Raw genomic sequence first — 21,132 nt, 5'->3', positions numbered from 1 at the left:
TTGACAGTAGGGCCTTAAGTTTGAATCCACCTGGTAGCCTTGGGAGGTTTTCCACCTCAGACCTTCAGTCTTATCTGCAAGAGGATTAGATCAGACCCATCTCTCAAGATTTCCTTTCTGCTCCAGTTCTGTATTAAGTGATCAGAAGCCTTCCAGCAGGGTTTGGGTGGGGTAGTGCACAAAAACTTCTTGGGAAAAGGAGCTGAACACAAAAGGCCCCAGCTGGGCACATGGGTCAGAGTGTGTCCTGCAGACTGCTGGTCTGCCTTTGTGGAGAATGTAGGGAGGCCAACAGGACCTTCTTACCTTGAATGGAAGGGCCTTTTCCCATAGAACTTGTGAGAGGTAGGCCGGTCCCTTCTCACTGGGCCTTAGTTTCCTCATCAAGAGAAGGAATTGAAACCTCTGGTATCCAAGAGACCTTCCTTCTCTGAGTCCTTGGATCCATGGGAGACTGATTGATCACTGAGCCACAAGGTTCAGTTGGGTTAAGCTTTAGTCCATGTCCACTTGACATTAAAGTTTTGTCAAAAAACTCAGACAAGGCTGTATTGGTTTCTGTAAGTCCCAGGTTTAGTCCGATGTTTTCATTTTAGAGATGGAAAAACCGGAGACGAGGGTAGGGGGAAAGGATTGTGCTCCTCAGACCCTGGATTAAAAACTACATGTCCTGTGTCCTGAAGGTTTCCCTCCTTCCAGTCTCTTCCATGTGACTGCCAGATCCAAGGCATAGGTCTGAGTGTGATGTTGCCCTACTTCCAAAATCGGGGATACCTATTGTTTGGAAGCTGAGCTGGAGGCAGCCTGGTTCTGGGGTGCTCTGTTCCAAACACCTTAGGCTGCTTGCTAGCTAGCCACAGCATTTCCTGCCGCGTGTTTTTCAAGCACTCAGCCATCTGTCATGTGCCCAGAAGGGGCACCCCAAGGTGCTCCTGGGGGCCCCATCCTCCACAAAGCCTTCTCTGATGGATTTAGAACTAACAGGTGATTGGATCCAGCTACCTCCACACTCCTGTTAGAAAAGCAAAATTCCTGACAGGCTCTTCCTCTTCCAGGGATCAGAGCTCAGAATTTTCTGCGGACCTTGGGCTTGTCCTTGTTTTTAGAAGGCCAGAGACACCTGGCTTCCAAATGCCAGAGGGGGCGACTGAGCTCAGGTCCCCCACCCTCCTCAGGTACACCAAGCAAGCAGTCCTTCCAGGAGGCTACAAGCCCCTAAGGACTGCTCAGAGAGTTTGCTGAATGAAGTAGTTTGAGTCCCAACTCTGCCACTGATGAATAATGGCACGTGACTGGGTCCCTTCTACCTGGGTCTCAGTTTCTCTTTTTCTAAAATGGAATGTTAGTCCCTGCCCACTCAAATTACATGATTCCACAGTTTCCTTGGGAAAATGGTGCTGGCAGAGGGCTTCAAGTGGAAGGGTAGGAAGGCCTGGGGTGCCCAGTTTGGGGAGGCTGGAGGGATAGCCGGAGAGGATGTGGAGCAGGAGCCCCTGGGAGGAGGGACTTGAGTGGGAGACACAGAGTGAGTCCACCACACCAGGACCTAAAGGTGGAAGTGGCCTGAGGGATTGGCTTTATTTCCTTTATTCTACAGATGAGGAAACAGGCCCAGCCTCATTCTTCCCTTGCGGCATTCCCATTCTTCCTGCCTTTTCCTACTTGGAACTGCAGGAGGGCCTTAGGGTCCTCTCCTCTCTCAAGCTCCTGCTCCCAAGGAAGGAGGTGGGAGGCCCTGACCTAGCCTAGGCACAGCTGCCTTTGCCCCCCTCCCCCCATCACACAGGCCAAACACTGAAGATAACAGCGTTCCAGGGCCCAAAGGGCAAAATGAAGAGGAAGGAGTAGACAATCCAGGGGCCACCTCCTAGCCCAGAGAGGAGGCCCCTGCCTGCCTGGTCATGATCAGGAGGCCTGCTGGCTGGAAAGGTCACAGGCTTCAGGATCTGTGGTCAGGGAAGTTCAAATGTCTAGGGGGAGGCTGGGGAGCTGAAAGAAGGAGACCCAGAGTGGAGCCTGCAGTGGGTCTGGGGAGGATCAAGGCCTGGTGGCAAGAATGCCTGGGGTAGGCATGACTACGTTTCCCAGGGATCACTGCTGTTGAATGAGGTGGAGGGGAGGCTTGCTGGGGACTGCTGGCTGGGGCCCAAGACCTGTAATCTGACCTCTCCTCTCTGAAGGTCACTGTATTTCAGGCTTTCTTGAAGGACAGCGACAGGGGCTGCTAGGAAGGGATTGGGTTTGGTGGGGGAAGGGGGTGGGGGGCTCTTTTCAAAACATGTTTTCGGTTAGGGTGATGGACTCTTGCCCTGAGACTCCTGCTCAGCCCCTGTCCCTCCAGCCTCCAGAACATACCACCTTTCAGAGTCAGAACCAGGTGCCCTGTTCCATCTGCTACCCTGGACTTGGTGGCAAAAGATCTTGGTTCAAGACTTAGCTCTGCCTGGGTCTTCCTAGTTCTATGACTGGTTTAACCCTTTCCTCACTCAAAGTCTCAGTTTTCTGTTCTGCACAATTGGGAATGATAATCTCCAAAGCACCTGTTGCAGAGTTGTTGGGGAAAATGATAGCATTCTCATAGCTATCGGATGGGGCAGAGGAGTGAGGAGAGAACTCACTTTAAACCCTGACTCGGACAAGGGCTAGCTAGGTGACCCTGGGCAAGTCCTTGGATAAAGTCCCTGTAGGAATTATTCAGGGTGTCCAAATCTACAACTCTGAGGTATTTCCTTGACAATTCTGAACCACTAACAGTTGAATTCCAAAGGAAATCTACCATCATGACACCAGGGAGCTTACCCCCTCTCCACCCCCTCAGATTAGTGCAAAATGGAGAGAAAACTTGGCAGGAGGAGAGCACACACACGGACTCATACACCTGGCCCCCTCAGCAGCTTTCCTGCCCCAATGGCCAGGAAGCCCTGGTCAAAAAACCATGAACTCAGATGGAAAGATCATCTGGTCTTTTCCAAGAAGAATCAGATTCCTCCTTCTCTCAGCCTCTTTGTTCACAGCTGCTCCAGCTCCCTGGGAAAGAGATGGGGCAAAGAGAGCTGTCCCCCAAGTTTAGGGGCAGGGGAAGAAGGGGATCCACTGGGCAGTGTTCGAGGTCTGGAGGGAGTGGGTCACGTAGGCTAAGGGATGGTAAGGACCTGGACAGCACGGCCCTGCCTGGGTGGAGCTCATCCTCAAAATAACTCTTGGAAGGAGGTCCCTCCCAACACCCACACATTATGCATTCATGAGGGGTGGGGGAGCAGGTCATGCATAATGTATAAGGTGCAGCCTTAAAACCAGGCCTTGCTGGGGGCCTTCCTCCACTCCCTGGGTTGGAGGCTCCGGGCAGATTCCACCTGTCCCAGGAAGACGTGCCAGCCCTGTTCCAGGAGCCTGTGAGCCTTCTCTGTGCCCGCCCTGGTCCCCAGCCAGCGTCTGCCAAGCTCCCAGCCGTCACCATGTCCCGGCCCCTGTCTGACCAGGAGAAACGCAAACAGATCAGCGTTCGTGGCCTCGCCGGCGTGGAGAATGTGTCAGAACTGAAGAAGAACTTCAACCGGCACCTCCACTTCACCCTGGTCAAGGATCGCAATGTGGCCACGCCTCGAGACTACTACTTTGCCCTGGCTCACACTGTGCGGGACCACCTGGTGGGCCGCTGGATCCGCACCCAGCAGCATTACTATGAGAAGGACCCGAAGGTGACTAGGGACCCCATGGGCTAGGCTGGGGGTGTGGGACATTTGGGCCCTGAAATGCTGCTGGAGATCCCCAGAGGCCAGGCTGGGGGTGCAGGATACTTGGGCCCCGAAGTACTGCTGGGGATCCCCAGAGGCCAGGCTGGGGGAATAGGAGGCAGAGTAGGGGGAGACACCTAGGCTCCCAAATGGATAGGAGCAGAGGCTTAGGTCCAAGCCTTCATGCAGAACAGCCCGCTGAGGTTCAGAGTCTCAGAGGGCACCTAGTGTCAGAGATGGGAGGGGGCCTTGGGGAGCCACAGGACCTTGGCTCCCTCTGTTCACAGTGAAAGCAGTGGCCAAAGATGGGAGAGACTTGCCCAAGGTCACCCAGCTGGGGATCCTCTCTGGGCCTCAGTTTCTTCAGGGACTTGTGCCAGGGGCCCTTGAAGGCCCCCCAGCTTTGAACTGCTCTGCCCTACATATCTATTGCATTAACCCTCCATGAGCCTCAGTTTCCATTCTGTGACCAGATGGCCTTGAGGGCCATTTCCAGCTCAGGCATTTCACGGTTCTATAGGTTCGCTGGGTCCAGGGTGGTATGGGGCATCGTGGCAGGCTGCTGGTCTGGGGCAGGAGGGGAACCAGACCACAAGGCCCTGGGGGTCTACTGAGGCAGAGGCTAGAGAGGAGACCAGGCGGGGCCAGCTGCCCTGGTGTTGGCCCCAAGCCAGAGGGACACATGGAGGAGTTCGTGTCTTGGGAAACAGCTGCCACCCCTGGGGTGCCAGGATCAGGTAGCAGGGGTCACTGGCAAAGGTCAGAAACATAACACTCCTCAGGTCAGGGGAGGACTGCAAGAAGGAGGAGCGATGGGGAGTCAGAGCAGGTGGGCAGCAGGCGCCTGCACTGGGGAGCAGAGGAGGAAAGGAGGGAACCAGGGCCCAGGACAGGAGGAGCCTGGAAAGGGAAAGGGCACATCTGGGCATGGACCCTCCTGCCAAGGAAAGCCAGGCCCAGCTGTGCTCACCTGGGGGAGAGGGAAAACCTGGCAGGCATAGCATGGACAGAGGGTCCTAGCCTGCCTCCCCTGTCCCCAGCGCATCTACTACCTCTCCTTGGAGTTCTACATGGGACGGACCCTACAGAACACAATGGTGAACCTGGCCCTGGAGAATGCCTGTGACGAGGCCACATACCAGGTATCCTGGGGGGCTGAGGAAGCACCTTGTGGGGGCAGAGGGGACAGGGAGGGGACAGACCCCAGGGGTGCTGAGGGATGCCTGGATCTGATGCCTGGGTTGCTCTCAGAGTCGAGGGGGCTGAGGAGGCTGCCTTTGACCCTCCCCATCCTCATTTTCTCCTCCACTTCTGTTTCCCCAGCTGGGCTTGGATATGGAGGAACTAGAGGAGATAGAGGAAGATGCTGGCCTGGGGAATGGGGGCCTGGGCCGCCTGGCTGGTGAGTTAACTCAGGGCCTGGGGGGACGAGGCTGCGGGGGGCCCTCTGGGGTGGTGAATCTGGAGTGGGGGTGGGGACTCTTGAGGAAGGGACAGCAGTCTGCCCTGTCCTGAGCTCCCCCTAAGGCCCTGACTCTCCTCCAGCCTGCTTCCTGGACTCCATGGCCACCCTGGGCCTGGCTGCCTATGGCTATGGGATTCGGTACGAATTTGGAATTTTCAACCAGAAGATCACCGGGGGCTGGCAGGTGAGGGCCTCTCTGCGTGGATTCCTGAACCCAGAACTAACAAATGTCCCCTCCTCTGGCCAGGTCTCCCCTCATCCCTCTGGGCCTCCCTCCTGCCCCCCCTCCCCCAAGACCTCCAGCTTTGGCAGGAAAAACTCGGCCCTCCATGTCTCCCGGAAAGGGCTGAGGGCCAGAATCCCATGGCCCTCCTGACCTCATTCCTCCGGGGTTCTGTCCTACCCCATGTCTGGCCCAGATGGAGGAGGCAGACGACTGGCTTCGCTACGGCAATCCTTGGGAGAAGGCTCGGCCCGAATTCATGCTGCCTGTCCATTTCTATGGCCGAGTGGAGCATACCAACCAAGGGGCCAAGTGGGTGGATACCCAGGTAAGTCCTGGGGGCTAGAAGTCAGGGCTAGAACAGACCAGCACCACCTGGGACATCCAGGGCCACAGACACAGAAATGGAAGAGAGGGGCTCAAAGACCGCCCAGCCCACCCAGCCCAGGCCTTTTTTCTAAAATGATGATGCCCCCAGATTTATAAGAAATCATTTAACTAGTAATCATTTTAATAATAACTTTTAAAGTGTATTTTTTTTCCCGTTAACAAAGATATCTCCTTCTCTCCGACTGGAAAAAAGAAAAAGGATACGGGGCAACCATCTGCATAATCCAGCAGACCAAATTCTCACTTTGGCCTCAGCCAATAGGCAGCGAGTGCCATCCTCGGCACTTGGATTGGGCTCTGGGTCCACCTGAGTTTTTAACCCTATCAAACCACTCCATATTTGAGCAAGGATGCCATGCAGCTTGAAGACTTCCAGTGACAGGGAACTCACTACCTCTCAAGGCAACCCATCCGCCTTGGGGACAGCTCTCACTGTTTAAAAAAACCCCAAAGAACTGTTTTTTAAACCCAATCTTTCACTTTTTCATATCACTTTGTATCACCTTTCAGTTCCCAAAACAGTCCTCTGCCCTGCCCCTTCCAGAGAGTTGGATCTAATCCATGCTGGACTTGCTCTCCTCTGAAAGTAGCCAGGTGACTTCCCTCTTTTGTGCTTCAGTTTTCCCTCTGTAAAATGGAAGGGTTGGATGTGATGGCTTCAAAGGCCCCTTCCAGCTTCAAATCCATACGATGCTGTGATAGGGTTTTTTCTTCCATCACACGGAAACCTTCCTTCTGGGATGTCCACCCCTACATTGCTTCTTGCCTTGCAATGGGTAGGAATGTGCACAAAGCCAGAGTCCAGGTGGTCCCAGGCTGCCTGGACTGCCTGAGTGGGAGGGGAAAGAACAAGGCACATGAGCACTGACCCGTCAGTATTTCCAAAAAGGCTTTGCCTCATAGGTCTGCTGGCAAGCAACATCTCTTAATAACTGGAAATTAGGAATTGGTTCTCAGAGAAGGTTGTGTTGAGCACAGCTGTGGATAAGGCCTGGGTTCTGGTTGGTGGGATGGTAAACAGTCGATTGGGTATTAATGGGTCATTAGGAATCCCTATTTGCCCACGGTGAGGCCTGGGTGTCCTAAACAGCTGCTTATTAGATATTGATGAACCCATCCTTTCTTATTAACTGCCGGGGGCTTGGAGAATTGATCATAACTAGCTGTGGTCAGTCACTGAAGGCTTCACCAGCCCCCTGTGGGCGCCAGGTCCTGAGTAGGGAGACGTCAGGGGGCAGGAGAAAGAACATGGATTTGAGGTCCGAGAGCCTGGTCTCTTGATTAATTGTATGACTCTGGGCAAGTGCCCTCCCCAGGGCCTTAGTTTCCTCATCTGTACAGTAAGACTGAGATGACCTCAGAGACCCTTCTGGCTCTGGCTTTTTGGTTCTGGGTATGGCTCTTGGTCTCCTTTTCTGCACCTTTGGGATTCCCAGAAAGAGGCTTTTGTCCAGGCACCATCACAGCTGAGGGATGAGGAGAAAGGGACCTCAGAGGCTGTGCCAGGGGATCTTAACCCAGGCAGTCTAATGAACTTCATAAAAAACATTCTGATCACTGTCTTCCACTAGGATTGGTTTCCTTTGTAACCCTATCTTATTCTATGCATTAAAAACAGTCCCAAGAAGGGGTGGATCGGCTTCTCTGGATAGGTCAAAGGGCCCCCCGGATAGTTCCTGGACCCACACACTGGGTCTCACCAAGAGCTAAAGCCCTGTGTAAACCCCCCTGGTCCTCTACCCTGGCCAAGTAACAGGGACATTTCTGGACCTACTAAAACCTTGTTGTTCAGGAGTGCTCTCATGGTATTAAGCACTTAATCCTGGGAGGGAGGGGTTATCATTACCCTCATTTTGTAGATGAGATAGCTGAGACCAAGAGATGTCCGATGATTTATCCAGGGTCAAGTCAGTGACAAGGATTTATTAAGTGCCTCCTGTGGACCAGCTAAGTACTGGGGATGCCAAAAAAGGCAACTGCCCTCAAGGAGCTCCTTGTCTAAGGGAGGAGACAACATGGAAGCAAATAGATTCACCTAAGAGATAGAGGGGGTGACCCCAACACCAGTAAAGCTAAAAATGTGCTGACTTTGGGGATAAGCCTGCGTAGCATTTCAGTGGGAAGCTCTTCAGAGCGAAGGAATTAGCCAGGTCGGAGGAGGGGATGTGTTGGGAAAGGAGGATGGCACAAAGCGGTGTTAGCCAGACGTGTCCATAGCAGGAGCGAGGGCCAGAGCTCTGTCTGCCTCCTATCTGAGTGGAGAAGACGCAGGACAGAAATCATGTGATGTTAGAGCTGGGAAGGACTATCTAACTGTCCCATTGTGCATAGAGGAAAACTCATGATTCCTTTGATGGGCAAGTCACAGTGAGGGAGATCAGTCCTTGCTCTTAGAGACTGATAGACTTAGAAACTCGCCAGGGCCTGTAGGAGGTTAAGTGACTGACCCAGGATCACACTCAAATCCAGGACTCACTGGCTCTCAGGTCCCTTTGTAGCCCCTCTGCCAATCTAGGGAGAAAGAGCCTGGCTTTGGAGGTGGGGGCCTAGCTCCCAGCCCTAGCGAGTTCACTTTCTGCCCGTGGGGCCGTGGGCAAGTTACTCACCCAATGGGGTCTCATTTTTCTCTGTACAAAGCTCCCAATGAATGCTCTGATGATGCAGAGGTGGGGCTAAGCTGGCCTGGTCAGGACAAGAACGCAGGTGTCCTAGTGCTCATTCAACAGGCATTTATTTCACACCTGCCGTCTGCTTCCTTTCATTGACATCGCAATGCCTCCTGTAGTCATTTCATACTGACCTGTGAGTGAGAGCCTCTTGGGGCCCTCCCCACTCCCCTGTTGGTCCCGGGGCATTCTGGGAGGGCACCTGCCTGCCCCCCTCTATCTCAATTTCTGTCAGCTCCAGGCATTCTGGGGAGGACACCTGTCTGAACACGCTTCCCCGTCAACCCCAGGGTATTGTGGGAGAGCACCTGCCTGCACCTGCCTGTCCAGGGCCCCACTCTGGTGTGTGTGCTTCCAGGATCTATGACTGGCTCATTAGTGGCCCACACTGAAGCCTGGTTCATGGCCTCTTTCAGCCTCCACACATGCTCATGGCCAGCATAATTGGCTAGTGATCGCTCAGGAATGGGGATTGATGGTTAGTGGCTTCTATATCAGGAGAGAGAGGAACTGAACCTATGACTTCCTTGGTCTAGGGAATTCCCTGGTAAGGAAACTCCCTCCACCAATGCAGGTCTGCCCCCTCTGTGCCAACTTACAGGCTTTGTGAGTTGTCTGGGGCTTCTTGGGAGAGGTTAAATGACTTACTCAGGGTCACCCAGCCAGGTGTCAGGGGAAGGATCAGAACCCAGCTGCCTGTCAGTGTGAGTACTTCATTGTCCACAGAGCTCAGGGACTCTGGGGGCTGGGGTGGGTGAACTATGGCATGTGAGGCTGAACTCTTAAGTTTCCGGAGGAAGTTTGCCTGGGGTCCCACAGTGAGGGAGACTCTTCAAACAACCGAAGTTGTCATCAGCATTTTAGAGGTGGGTCAACTGAGGCCCTGAGATGGGGAATGACTCAGAACTTAGTGTCTCAGAGCTGGGGGGAACCTCAGAACATAAAATAAGGAATGTCAGAGATGGGAGAGGTCTTAGAACATGGAATGTCAGGGGTGAGAGGGATCTTAGAACATGGAATGCCAGGAGTGAGAGAAACCTCAGAAAGTAGAATGTGGAATGTCAGAAGTGGGAGGGACCTTAGAACATAGTGGAATGTCAGAGAAAGGAAGATTGTTTCAAGACTCGTGTTTAAAGTGGTGCCTCATTTTTTAGACGAAGAAAATGAGCCCGGTGGGAGGTGAGTGTGTTCTGTCTTAGACACAGTGAATTGGTGGCGGAGTCAGGACCAAGCCTCCTGGGTCCTGATGTGCTGTCACACCTCTAGGTGGTTCTGGCCATGCCCTATGATACCCCCGTGCCTGGCTATCGCAACAACACTGTGAACACTATGCGCTTGTGGTCAGCCAAAGCCCCCAATGACTTCAACCTCAAAGACTGTGAGTCCCCCATGGTCCCCTTGTCCCCTACCCTAGCCCACTCTCCTCCACTGCTCTCCCCCCACATCCTAACGGCCTGTGGACCACCCAGTGTGGCCCCCATAGGGCTGGGCAATGGAGCCAGGGCCCAGGAGAGATGGCCCACCCATCTCTGATCATTGCTGGGTCTGTCTTGTGCCAGTCTGACACAGACCCCAGCAAGCGTGGTCACAAAACAGCTGCAGGAAGTTGGGGTGTGGGGGGTCTGGGGAAAGGAGGGGGTTCCTGCTGTCAGACAACAGGCCATTCCCATCCCCTTCATGTTTTCTGCAGTCAATGTCGGCGGATACATCCAGGCTGTGTTAGACAGGAATCTGGCTGAGAACATCTCCCGAGTCCTGTACCCCAATGACAATGTGAGTACTGCAACCGCCCTGGAGCACTAACTCCACCATGCCCTGGGCTGGGGATGGTGGTGATGGGAAATGGGGAGAAGGAACCAGCTCACAGTGCTGGCTGGCAAAGTCCTGGGGCCAGAACTCAGGGGCTAAGTAGGAGATGGGCGCTGGGACAGCAGGGCCCAGAGGGATGGGGAAACTGAGTGACAGAGGACTTGGCTCGAGAAGAGGAGAGGATGCCAGTGCCACTGGTCTTGCTTGGGAGAGCAGCCCGAGGGAGCTGCCACATCCTTTCTTTCTCAGTGGTGCTTCTAATGCTCAACCCCCCTCTATCCCTGGCCCCACTGACCCTTCCTCCCTGTCCCCCCAGTTCTTTGAGGGGAAGGAGCTTCGTCTAAAGCAGGAATACTTTGTGGTGGCGGCCACCCTTCAGGACATTATCCGTCGCTTCAAATCCTCCAAGTTTGGCTCTCGGGATCCCGTGCGCACCAGCTTCGATGCGTTCCCAGACAAGGTGGAGCGCCTCCCCCCCGCCCCGCCACGGGTCCCCCTGACATCCAATCTCAGCCCAAGGGACTCTAGCAGCAGGGGCTGGAGGAAGTCTGAGGGTGGGCAGGGTGGGGAGGGATGCACCCCAGCTGTACCCCATTCCGTCTCTGTGATCCTCCATCTAGACTGCACTTCTTGCCCTCTGAATCCTGCAGGGCACACAGCCTCCTGGTGGAGGCTCTTTTAGCCTCCCAAACTTTGGGTGTCTACCAGCTTGAAGGAAATCTCCCTCGGAACTGGAATCATTGCATTTTTGACCAGCCTCGCACTCGCATGCATGTGGCGCTTACTAAGTGCTGAATTGAGAGGGTAGAGAGGGACCTCAGGGCTGACTCTGCCTGCCCCTTGGTGTTTGGTTCAGGTGGCCATCCAACTGAATGACACTCACCCATCCTTGGCTATCCCTGAGCTGATGCGGATTCTGGTGGACCTGGAAAAGCTGGACTGGGACAAGGTAACTAAGCTGATGGGTAACCTGTGATGGGCCCTGCTGCCCAATGGTCAGTGCTCTGTCCCCCCTCTGACTGTCTGATGTTTCTTGAGCCATGGGGCCATAGGAGGATGCTCCATCCATAACTGGAGGGACATGTAGAAACGTGAGAGTCAGGATACACTAGGTACCTTTCAGTCCCCTTCCTCCTAGCCCTGGCCCTGAGAGTTATGCTCTTCTCTACCCTTCCCCAGGCCTGGGATGTGACTGTGAGGACTTGTGCCTACACCAACCACACGGTACTGCCAGAGGCCCTGGAGCGCTGGCCCGTCCAGCTGATGGAGGCTTTGCTGCCCCGGCACCTCCAAATCATCTATGAGATCAACCAGAGGTTTCTCAATGTGAGCATCAAGGATGGGGGCTCAGGGAGGGCCCCAGTGGGAGTCTCATGGAGCCCACTGGGCTGAGTCCCTCTGTCCTTGACAGCGGGTGGCAGCAGCATACCCAGGGGACATGGACCGGCTGCGGCGCATGTCACTGGTGGAGGAAGGTGGCGTGAAGAGGATCAACATGGCTCATCTGTGCATCGCCGGCTCCCATGCGGTCAACGGGGTAGCCCGGATCCACTCGGAGATCCTCAAGAAAACCATGTGAGCCCACCCTGCCCTCTGGCTCCTAACCCCCAACCCTATGGGCCAGACCCCTACCAGTAAGCGTGGTGCCAGGCTCTGGCCACTGGGCCACCCCACCCTCCAGGACAGGCACCATTGCTCCTGCGTGCCTGCGAAGCCTCTGTGTGGTGCCCAGGACTGGCGGTGAGCCTCTAGCCTGGCTCTGCCCCGGCATGGCCTGTCCCTCCAAGATCCCCCTCTCCTTCTGGAGTTAGCTCTCCCTTCTCTCTCTCCCCTCCCTGGTCTCTGCAGCTTTAAGGATTTCTATGAATTGGAACCCCACAAGTTCCAGAACAAAACCAATGGGATCACACCGAGGCGCTGGCTGGTGCTCTGCAACCCAGGGCTGGCGGAGATCATTGCTGAGGTGAGGGGGCAGCCACAGGGGCAGTGGTGCAGGCGAGTGTTTCCTGCCCTGAAGGAGAGAGTCACTCCCAGGCACAGGCCAGGCGGGGCTGGGAGGGGCCTTAGAACAGGAGGGCCTTAGAAAATAGGATGGGAAGAGCTGGGAGAGACTTAGAACAGGGGATGTCAGAGCATGGGAGTCTATGCCGTTCAAGCCTCGTTTTTCACAAATGAGGCCCAGAGAAGGACTGAGTTGTTCAAAGCCAGCGTTGGCTTCAAGCCTTGCCAGGGCTCATGGAGAGGGTGTCCATGACAGGGTCTAGGCTGGAGGGTGGCAGGCAGGAGGCACTGCTGGAGGCTGGGCTGGAGGTGTAAGAGGCAGGGAAAGAAAGTCTCCCTGGGGCTCAGCCCTGAGGAGAAGGAGGGTGCTTGCCCCTGGGGAAGCTCAGTCTTCCCTCCCTAACTACCCCAGTTTCAGGCTATAATTTTCTTCTTGCATTGGATTATACTGCATATGTTCCTACATGGGAATGCAGTCTCCTTGGACAGCCTGTAAGCTCTTTAAGGGCAGACACTGCTTCTCCTGTCTCTGTGGCCCCATGCCTAGTTCAGCACACAGTAGGTGCACACAGTAGGAGCTTCATAATAACCTGTTGATTGATAATGTGCTGCTCCCACGCAGAGGATCGGGGAGGACTACATCTCTGACCTGGACCAGCTCCGGAAGCTGTTGTCCTACGTGGATGATGAGTCCTTCATCCGAGACGTGGCCAAGATCAAGCAGGTGAGCCAGGCGGGGATGCTGAGAGGAGGGCACTCCTGTGGCCCCTTGATGAGTTCCGGGAGATGGTGAAGGATGGAACTTTTCAGTCTCATCTCTAAGGCCAACAACATAGCCCCTGCCCTCAAGAGCTGACAGCCGAATGTTGTGTCACCCAAGGCAGAGTCTAAGGAGGGCACAGGAGAGATGAGACCTAGGGATGCTGGCTAGATGGGGAGGGAAAGTCCTGGCAGGCTTCCCTGGGGAGGTGGTCTCTGAGACAGCCCCAAAAGGAGGACTAGGGAGGCCTTTCCTAGAGGGTGTGGCAGCCCCAAGGACCTGAGCTGAGCCCCTGAACACCCCCCATCTCGCCCTGCAGGAAAACAAGCTGAAGTTTGCTGCGTATCTGGAGCGAGAGTACCACGTACACATCAACCCCAACTCACTGTTTGACGTCCAGGTGAAGCGGATCCATGAGTACAAGCGTCAGCTACTCAATTGCCTTCACGTTATCACCCTGTATAACCGTGAGTGCCCAGACCCCAGCCCCCTCCCCGGGGTGCCTACCCACCCTCCTTCCCTCCCCCTCCTCCTTCTCTCCCTCCCCTGCCTCCAGGTGCCCTAGAGGAGAGGCAGCAAAGAGCTTGGCAGTGTGACCTCCCTCTCCCCCAGCTCGGGAGAGAGGTGCTGTCTGTCCATGAGTCAGTCAACAAACGTGAGCGAGGTGCCAGTTAGAGATGCAAAAGCTAAACTGAGCAACCCTGCCCGCGAAAATTCACATTCTGTTAGAAGCAACACGCAGGGGTGCAAATATCTCAAAACTTAAATCCAAGGACATTTCTGAGGGGTAACGTGAAGAGCGGAGGGGTGGAGGCCAAGCCTTAAAGGAAGTGAGAGGTCCTGAGAGGCCTCGGAGGTTGTGGATACAGACCGAGGTGGGAGATGGAGCATGGTGTGCCAGGGACAATTGGCACACCAGTATGGCTGAGCCTTAGCCTGTGTGAAGGGGAATTATTTATTATATGCATGTGAAAGTATACATACATATATACATGCACACACACATACACATGCACATATATGCACGCACATACATATGTATGTATACATATACATAAAATAAAGCTGGAAAGCTAAATTGGCACTAGATTGTGAGGATTTTAAGGGCCAAACTGGAGTAGTTTCTATGAGAGGCACTATTATGCCCATATCACAGAATAGGAAACTGAGGTTTAGAGAGAGATATTAAGTGACTTGTCTGTGGTCACACAGCTAGTAAGTATCTTCCTTCTGACTCCCTGTTTAGCTCTCAGGCCACTTTATCATAAAACCTTGCCAATTAATAATGATAGTTGGCATTGATATAGTTTTCAGTGCTGGACTTTTTGGAGTAAGGAGCTGCAAAGTTCTGTACTGCCTCTGACTCTTACTGACTGTGTGATATGAGCAGGAGATTTCAGCTCTCCAAGACTCAGTTTCTTTCTCTGGAGAAAATGAGGACAATAATTCAGGCATTAGGACTGTCCCACTCAGAGCTGTTCTGAAAAAACCCAATGGGTTGACTAGTGGCTAGTGGTAATGAGTGAAGTTCCCTTGGGAAATCCCCCACTGGAGGTGGGGAACCAGGACAAGCTAGGCATGGCTGCGCAGCCCCAGTTAGTCTGGGTCATAGGACTTGAGAGACATCTTGGGGTAGGTGAAATAATCTGGAGCAGTGAGAAGACAGTAATGGTATTTGGATATGAATCCCTGGGTTCAAGTGCTGGCTGTGCTTCTCTGAGCCTCACTTTATCATCTATGAAATGGGTATTGTGACATTTGCATGACTGAACTTACTGAAGTATCGAGGAGGAAAGGCTGGACAGAAATTATACAGTGGGAGCTGTCTCCCTTGGGAGAGCTGGGGCTCAGTGAGGACAAGCTGGATGAGGCAAAGTGTGGGTGTGGCTGAAGCCCCAGCAGCAAGGCCCTGGGCCATGGGGAAGGAAAGGGTGGAGAGTCTACTGAGGGCTTTGCTGGCCTCCAGCTGGTCCTAGAGGCCATGGGGCCAAAAAAGAAAAGGCACAGCAGGGTCAGATGAACACGTAGGGCTCCACTGTGGGGAACATCATTAATGAAGAGATGACTCACCATCCACTGTCGGGGGGAGTCCCAGGGGCTCCCTCTAGCCCTGACCTCCCAGGGACATGCTCTGCCCCATGTCCCCTGGGAGGAGCCATCTGGTCTTCCCAGCATCTCAGGAACGAGGGAGGGAAGCCAAGGAGGGCAGAAGGTGGAGTGGGTCTTGGCCGAGGATAAGAGGTGAGGGAGGGATCCGCACTGCACCTGTTGGAACACACAACTCCATCTTCCCACCAACCTCAGGGCTGGGAAATCCTTCTGGGAAACTAACAAATCTGAGTTGTCATTGGGTAATTGTCATTTGGGGTCCTCTCATCTGACTCTCACAACCTGAGGGTGTAGGTGCTGTTTGAGCTTCCTGTTACGAATGGGGAAACAAAGGCACAGAGTGGTGCCCACATTTATACAGCCAAGTCAGGCTCGATGGACATTTTGGGACTTTAAGACGATGTCTTTCTATTGTATCTCTAAGCTCCTAGATGGGCCTGACTACAGCAGAAGGAAGGAACAAGGGTGAGGTGCAGGGGTGACCCTCTCCTCTTTTTGGTATGCTCAGTTCCTGAAGGCAGGGCCAGCTTCTTGGGGCTTCCTGGGAGAATCTGATCCTGGCTCTCCCCTGCCCTTTCTCCCTAGGTATTAAAAAGAGCCCAACAAATTCTTCGTCCCCCGGACGGTGATGATTGGAGGGAAGGTGAGCCTCCCACTCTGGAGGGAAGGACCCACTCTAGGAGTGGGTCAGCACTACCACAGAGGGCAACTTTGGGACCCATTGGGGCAAAACTGATGGGATCTTCTAACTTCCCTCGGAATGCTGCTCTGGGATGTGGGAGGGGGGTAAAGAAGGGACAGGACACCACAGGCTCTGACCCCAACATCTCCTCCCTCAGGCAGCCCCTGGTTATCACATGGCAAAGATGATTATCAAACTCATCACATCTATCGGTGACGTGGTCAACAATGACCCAGTTATTGGGGACCGGCTCAAAGTTCTGTTCCTGGAGAATTACCGAGTTTCATTGGCTGAGAAAGGTCTGTGCCAGGGAAGGGGCCAGGGGGCGCTTTCTGACCAGGTCAGATGTGGAGAGAGCTCAGGACCAGTAGTCAGGAGGCCCTCCTCAGACACTTCCTAGCCATGGGCCAGACCACCAACGTGGCCCAAAATTTGGCCACATGCTCCCCATTGCCCAGGCTGGCAAGCTCACCCCAGCCTCCTCTCCTGTGTCTCCCCCATTGTCAAAGCTTGTTTCTGCTTTCAAAACAACTTTCAAATGTGCCTGTGCCCTTCTGTACACATGTAGACCCCTCCCTGAGGCAGGCCTTGCCCTCTTGCCAGGACTTCTGCAATAAGCTGCTGATGAACGGTTGCCTTGTCTTTCTCCACTTGTGTCCATCCTCCAAGGTGCCTTACCTAGAGGAGAGGTCTGACTATTCACCCTCACTCTGTTAAACTCCAGTTTACCCCGAGGATCAAATACCAACTCCTCTAGCTTTTAAAGCCCTTTACCACATGGCTTCTTCTTTCTTTCCTTCCTCCACATCCAGTCCTCTCACACTTTCCCTGTTTGCCCTCCTCCCCACTCTTCAATCCAGCTTCACTGGCTACATGAGTTCCCTGGATCATAACTTTTTATTTCCTGCTTGGGGGTTTCCCTAGGCCTGGAATGCTGAAGACTTAGCTCCAACTCCCCCTTCCTCCCTCTCTGCTAGAGATATCCTTCTAAGAGCTACCCTTCATCCATTCTGTACTTAGCTTGGATGTACATGTGTGTGTATGTATATGTAATTACTTGCATGTTCTCTGCCCCATTAGACTGAGTTTCTTGAGGACAGGGACTGCTTTTTCCTTTCTTTGTTTGCTCAGCATGTAGCTGGCGCACAGTAGGGGCTTAATCAGTGCTTGTGGACTGATCTGGTTTTTTTAGTGCCTGAACATATACATGTCTGCCTGTATATTTGTGTATAAATGTGTGTATGTATATGTGTGCATGCATGTATGTGCACACATGTATGTATGTATGTATGTATGTATGTACACAACTGGTCCAGCCCTTGCTTGAAGACCTCAAGTGTGACAGGGAACTCACCCACTTCCCAAGGCAGCCCCCTCCACTCTGGAATGGCTGTGAGGGTATGGAAGTTTTTCCAGTGTCTGTGTCCCTTGGTGTCTGTGTTAAATCCCCCCTTGCTCCTCATCGTGCCTTTTGGGGCCAAGCCAAGTCATGGGGTCATAGGTTTTGAGCTGTCAGGGACCTGGGAAATCATTGGTCCCAAGCCCTCATTTCACAAATGAGGAGGAAGCCCAGAGATGTCCCATTACTGACCCAAGGTCACACAGCCAGAATTCAAACGTGGGGTCCCCAGGTCCCAGTCTGGGGCTCTCCTGATTGCTCTGGGCTGCAGCTGAAGCTCTCTTCCACAGGCTGACCCCCACGTCCTCACAGGGGATGCTCATGCCTGTGTCCCCGCTCCTGGCTCCTCTGTCCTCCAGGCTGACCGTTCATGGCCTTTCCCCATCCTGGCAGCCTCCTCAACTCACTCTCTACTTATCTACCTTTCCTAGACTCTGATTCCCCAGAACTGAACTCCATCCTCCAGATGGGGCCTGACTATGGTAAAGGATGGGGAGACCATCTATTCCTGGAACCCTGTTCCCATTTCAAGCAGCTCAAGATCACATTACTGTCTTTGACTGCCCCATCCCACTTCTGACTCCTAGTGAGCTTGCCATCCACTAAGACCTTCTGATCTTCTTCAGCACCAGTGCTCTCTATCCAGGTCTCCCCCCATCATATACTTGGAAAACTTGTGCCCAAGGACAAGACTTGACACTTGTATTGGATTCCTTCCTGTCAGATTCAAGCCAGTGTTCTGACCTGTCACTCAGTAGGTTAGCATCCCTTCCCAGCTTTGTGTCATTGGTTATCCATGGCACTGATAGGCCTAGGGACCAGCTCCATAGAGGGAGCTCCCAGATGAGGAGTCTCCCTACCAGTCAGTACAAGTCAGCCCTTCTGCAGGCTGCAGTGCCGAGGAGAGATCCTTGAGGCCCTCCCCTCAGGGAGCTGACATCCTGTGACCCATCTCCTCTCCTCCCCCAGTGATCCCGGCATCAGACCTCTCAGAGCAGATCTCTACAGCGGGCACTGAGGCATCGGGCACTGGTAACATGAAGTTCATGCTTAATGGGGCTCTGACCATCGGCACCATGGATGGGGCTAATGTGGAGATGGCTGAGGAGGCTGGCGAGGAGAATTTCTTCATTTTCGGAATGAGGGTGGAGGATGTGGACCGACTCGACCAGAGGGGGTATGGCATTCCACAGTTAGCCAGGGAGGTCACATCCAGAGGAAGATGACAGAGATCTGAACAGTGACAGATAGTGGCCAGGTTTTGAATATTAGGATGAAGAGTTGGTACTCTGATCGGCATTAGGGAGTCATCATTGGAAAGTATTTGTGAGGTGGGGCCTGGGCATGGGGAAAATTTCATTGGCACTCTGAGCAGGATAGATTGGAGCAGGTAAAGAATGGAGGAAAGGAGGCCAGGTGACAGGTGACCTGGGCTGGTGGAAGGGAGGGAGAGTTGGCCAGACTGGGTAACTGATTGCCCATGAGGGAGGGGGAAGAAACACAGATAACCCAGGGTGGAGCTGGATGACTGGGAGGAGGGGCAGGATGGGAGGGAAGAGGAGGCTGAATCCCATCTTGGGATCCAAGTTTGAGGTGCTGGCAGGCTGTGTGGGTGGAGATGTGGCCCTGGAACTCTGGAGAGAGATGAGCCAGGCCTGGGAAGGCAGAGGCTGACCAAGGAGAAGAGTGTGGCAAAAGAAGCTGCCCACGGCTTGGCTTGGGGAGGGGGGCAGAGGAGTCTAAGATGCATGGCCTTGGGTTGGAAGGGATGTGATTGGAGGAGCCTGGGACACTGAGGTGAGGAGGCTAAGAAGAGGAATTGAAATGGGTTCCTAACCTCCACCTGTACTGGACCCCTGAACTAGCTGCTATGAGCAATGCCCTGCCCTCAGGGAGCTCCCCCTCTGTTGGCATATACCCAAAGGAGGGAAGGGAGAGGGCCACCAAAGGGAGCTGCAATAGGCAGGCAGGCTTCCTGGAGAAACGGATGACAGGGGCAACATTGGGGAGAGTGGAGTGTGGGAAGCTGAACCAGTGGACTCTCTCCAACAGGTACAATGCTCAGGAGTACTATGACCGCATCCCTGAGCTCCGGCAAGTCATCGAACAGCTTAGCAGTGGCTTCTTCTCTCCCAAAAAGCCTGACCTGTTCAAGGACATTGTCAACATGCTCATGCACCACGATCGGTCAGCAGGGCCTGTACATGGATCTAGATGGGGGTGGGAGGGAGTGGTGTGTATATGATCACTGGGGTCCCTGTTGGCCATTCCTGGGCAGTGCTGCTGGGGAAGGGTGGGTCAGGACTTTGGATTTTAGAGTTCCAGGCTGCCTGGGTGGGTTTGTGTAAACGATGGAGGCTGGGGCGGGGGGAGGGGAAGGACGATGGGCCAGGTCTGAATGCCTGACACATCAGTGGCCTGTTGTTACTTGAGACATGCTCCATTTAATGTCTCAGTTTCTCCGATCACAAAGTAAAAGGGACAGAGCTGAAAAACTGGATCTGTCAGTAGAGTTCCTCTCTCTTGCTCCTCCACCCCAACTCCACATTTCCTGCCCCAATCTTGGCTTCCTCTTCCTCCCCAGTTTTAAGGTCTTTGCTGACTATGAAGCTTATGTCCAGTGCCAGGAAAAAGTCAGCAACTTATACAAGGTGAGGCAAGAACCCCTTGGACTCCTGGGTTCCTGTGCCAGGAGTGGGGGGTGGGGGTAGAATATCCCCTGGGACTCCTGCCCCAGGCTTCTAAGGCTCTGCAGTTGAATTGGGAGGCTGGAAGGCCTGGGTTCGTGCCCTCAGTAGCCTGGATACTGGGGTTCCAGAGTAGGGTTCTTTCACACTTTTCTAGAACCCTCGGGAATGGACTCGGATGGTGATCAAGAATATTGCCACATCAGGGAAGTTCTCCAGTGACCGGACAATTGCTCAGTATGCCCGGGAAATCTGGGGTGTGGAGCCCTCCCGTCAGCGCCTGCCTGCCCCAGACGAAGTGGTCTGAGCAGTGGCCCCCAGGACACACGCTCACCCAGATTTGTTGCTCTGGCTCACTCAGTGCCTGGAACCTCTCTGCCTCCTTAGGACTCTGATGATTTGATCTGGTGGCATCATTCAGGGTCATTGACACTCCACACCCATGTTCCCACTCCACTTAATTGTTCCCCAAGGTTCTCCTTCCTAGAGGCCTCCCCGCTGTTATGTAGGGGGGGGGTGTCTATGCCCGGGCCCCTCCAGTCCTAGGGAGGGGCTCAGTCTAGAGCTCTTCCCTACCTTCTTGGGTAAAAACTTCGCCAATTAAAAGTGTCCCCAAAGGCCGACCTGGTCTGAGAGCTTTTGTTGGTATCCCTGAATTCGAGTGTGTGCGGGCTGGGCCTGGGGGTGGGGGCCGTGAGGGCGACGGTATTTTTAGCTCCAGGGTGGAGGGAAAGCAGCTGCAGGGTCCCACCCCACCGCCAGCCCCACCTCAGAGGCTAGCAGGTGCTCCCTAGTGGAGCTCAGCTGGGAGGCGCGGAGCCACCCCTCCCCAATCTGGCTTTCAATCTTGCGTCCCTGCTCCCCATCTCTCGGCCCCTAGCTGCCCGGGCCCCAGCACTGTGCCCATACTAGGTCCTGATCCAGACTCTTGGGCTTGGGGAAGGAGGGGGACTGGCCTTGCCTCCGCCCCCTCCCCTGGGACGGGCTCTCCCTCCTGGCCTACTTCTCCTCAGCTTGGGCGGGGCTGCACTAGGGCTGGGGCTGGAGGGGTCGTGGCGAGGGTGGGGGGGTTGGAATCGGCCCCCGCCCTCAGCACCGCTAGCAGGCTTCGGTCTCCCAGTCCAAACCTCCGCAACCCCGGAGGCTGGGGCTGAGGGGCCTGTCCAGCCCAGGCACCGCCTCCTGGAGGGCCAATAGGAGGAAGGCC

At 54.3% G+C, this 21,132-nt stretch overlaps 1 protein-coding gene across 1 annotated transcript; it reads left to right on the top strand.

Moving 5' to 3' along the window:
- Positions 1-3,294: 3,294 nt before the first annotated feature.
- On the top strand, positions 3,295-20,546 carry PYGM (glycogen phosphorylase, muscle associated). The gene is given in 20 exon segments (XM_072639017.1): positions 3,295-3,698; positions 4,775-4,876; positions 5,058-5,136; positions 5,280-5,383; positions 5,619-5,750; positions 9,745-9,856; positions 10,169-10,251; positions 10,604-10,747; positions 11,144-11,236; positions 11,467-11,613; positions 11,699-11,862; positions 12,136-12,250; positions 12,911-13,012; positions 13,368-13,519; positions 15,743-15,800; positions 15,997-16,138; positions 18,208-18,415; positions 19,291-19,425; positions 19,823-19,889; positions 20,083-20,546. Coding segments are annotated over 20 exon segments (2,532 nt in total). The 5' UTR covers positions 3,295-3,455; the 3' UTR covers positions 20,233-20,546.
- Positions 20,547-21,132: the final 586 nt, after the last annotated feature.

Source organism: Notamacropus eugenii, chromosome 2 (genome assembly GCF_028372415.1).
Source record: "Notamacropus eugenii isolate mMacEug1 chromosome 2, mMacEug1.pri_v2, whole genome shotgun sequence".
In the NCBI taxonomy this organism is placed as follows: Eukaryota; Metazoa; Chordata; class Mammalia; order Diprotodontia; family Macropodidae; genus Notamacropus; species Notamacropus eugenii.
This window is presented reverse-complemented; position numbering and strand designations above follow the sequence as displayed.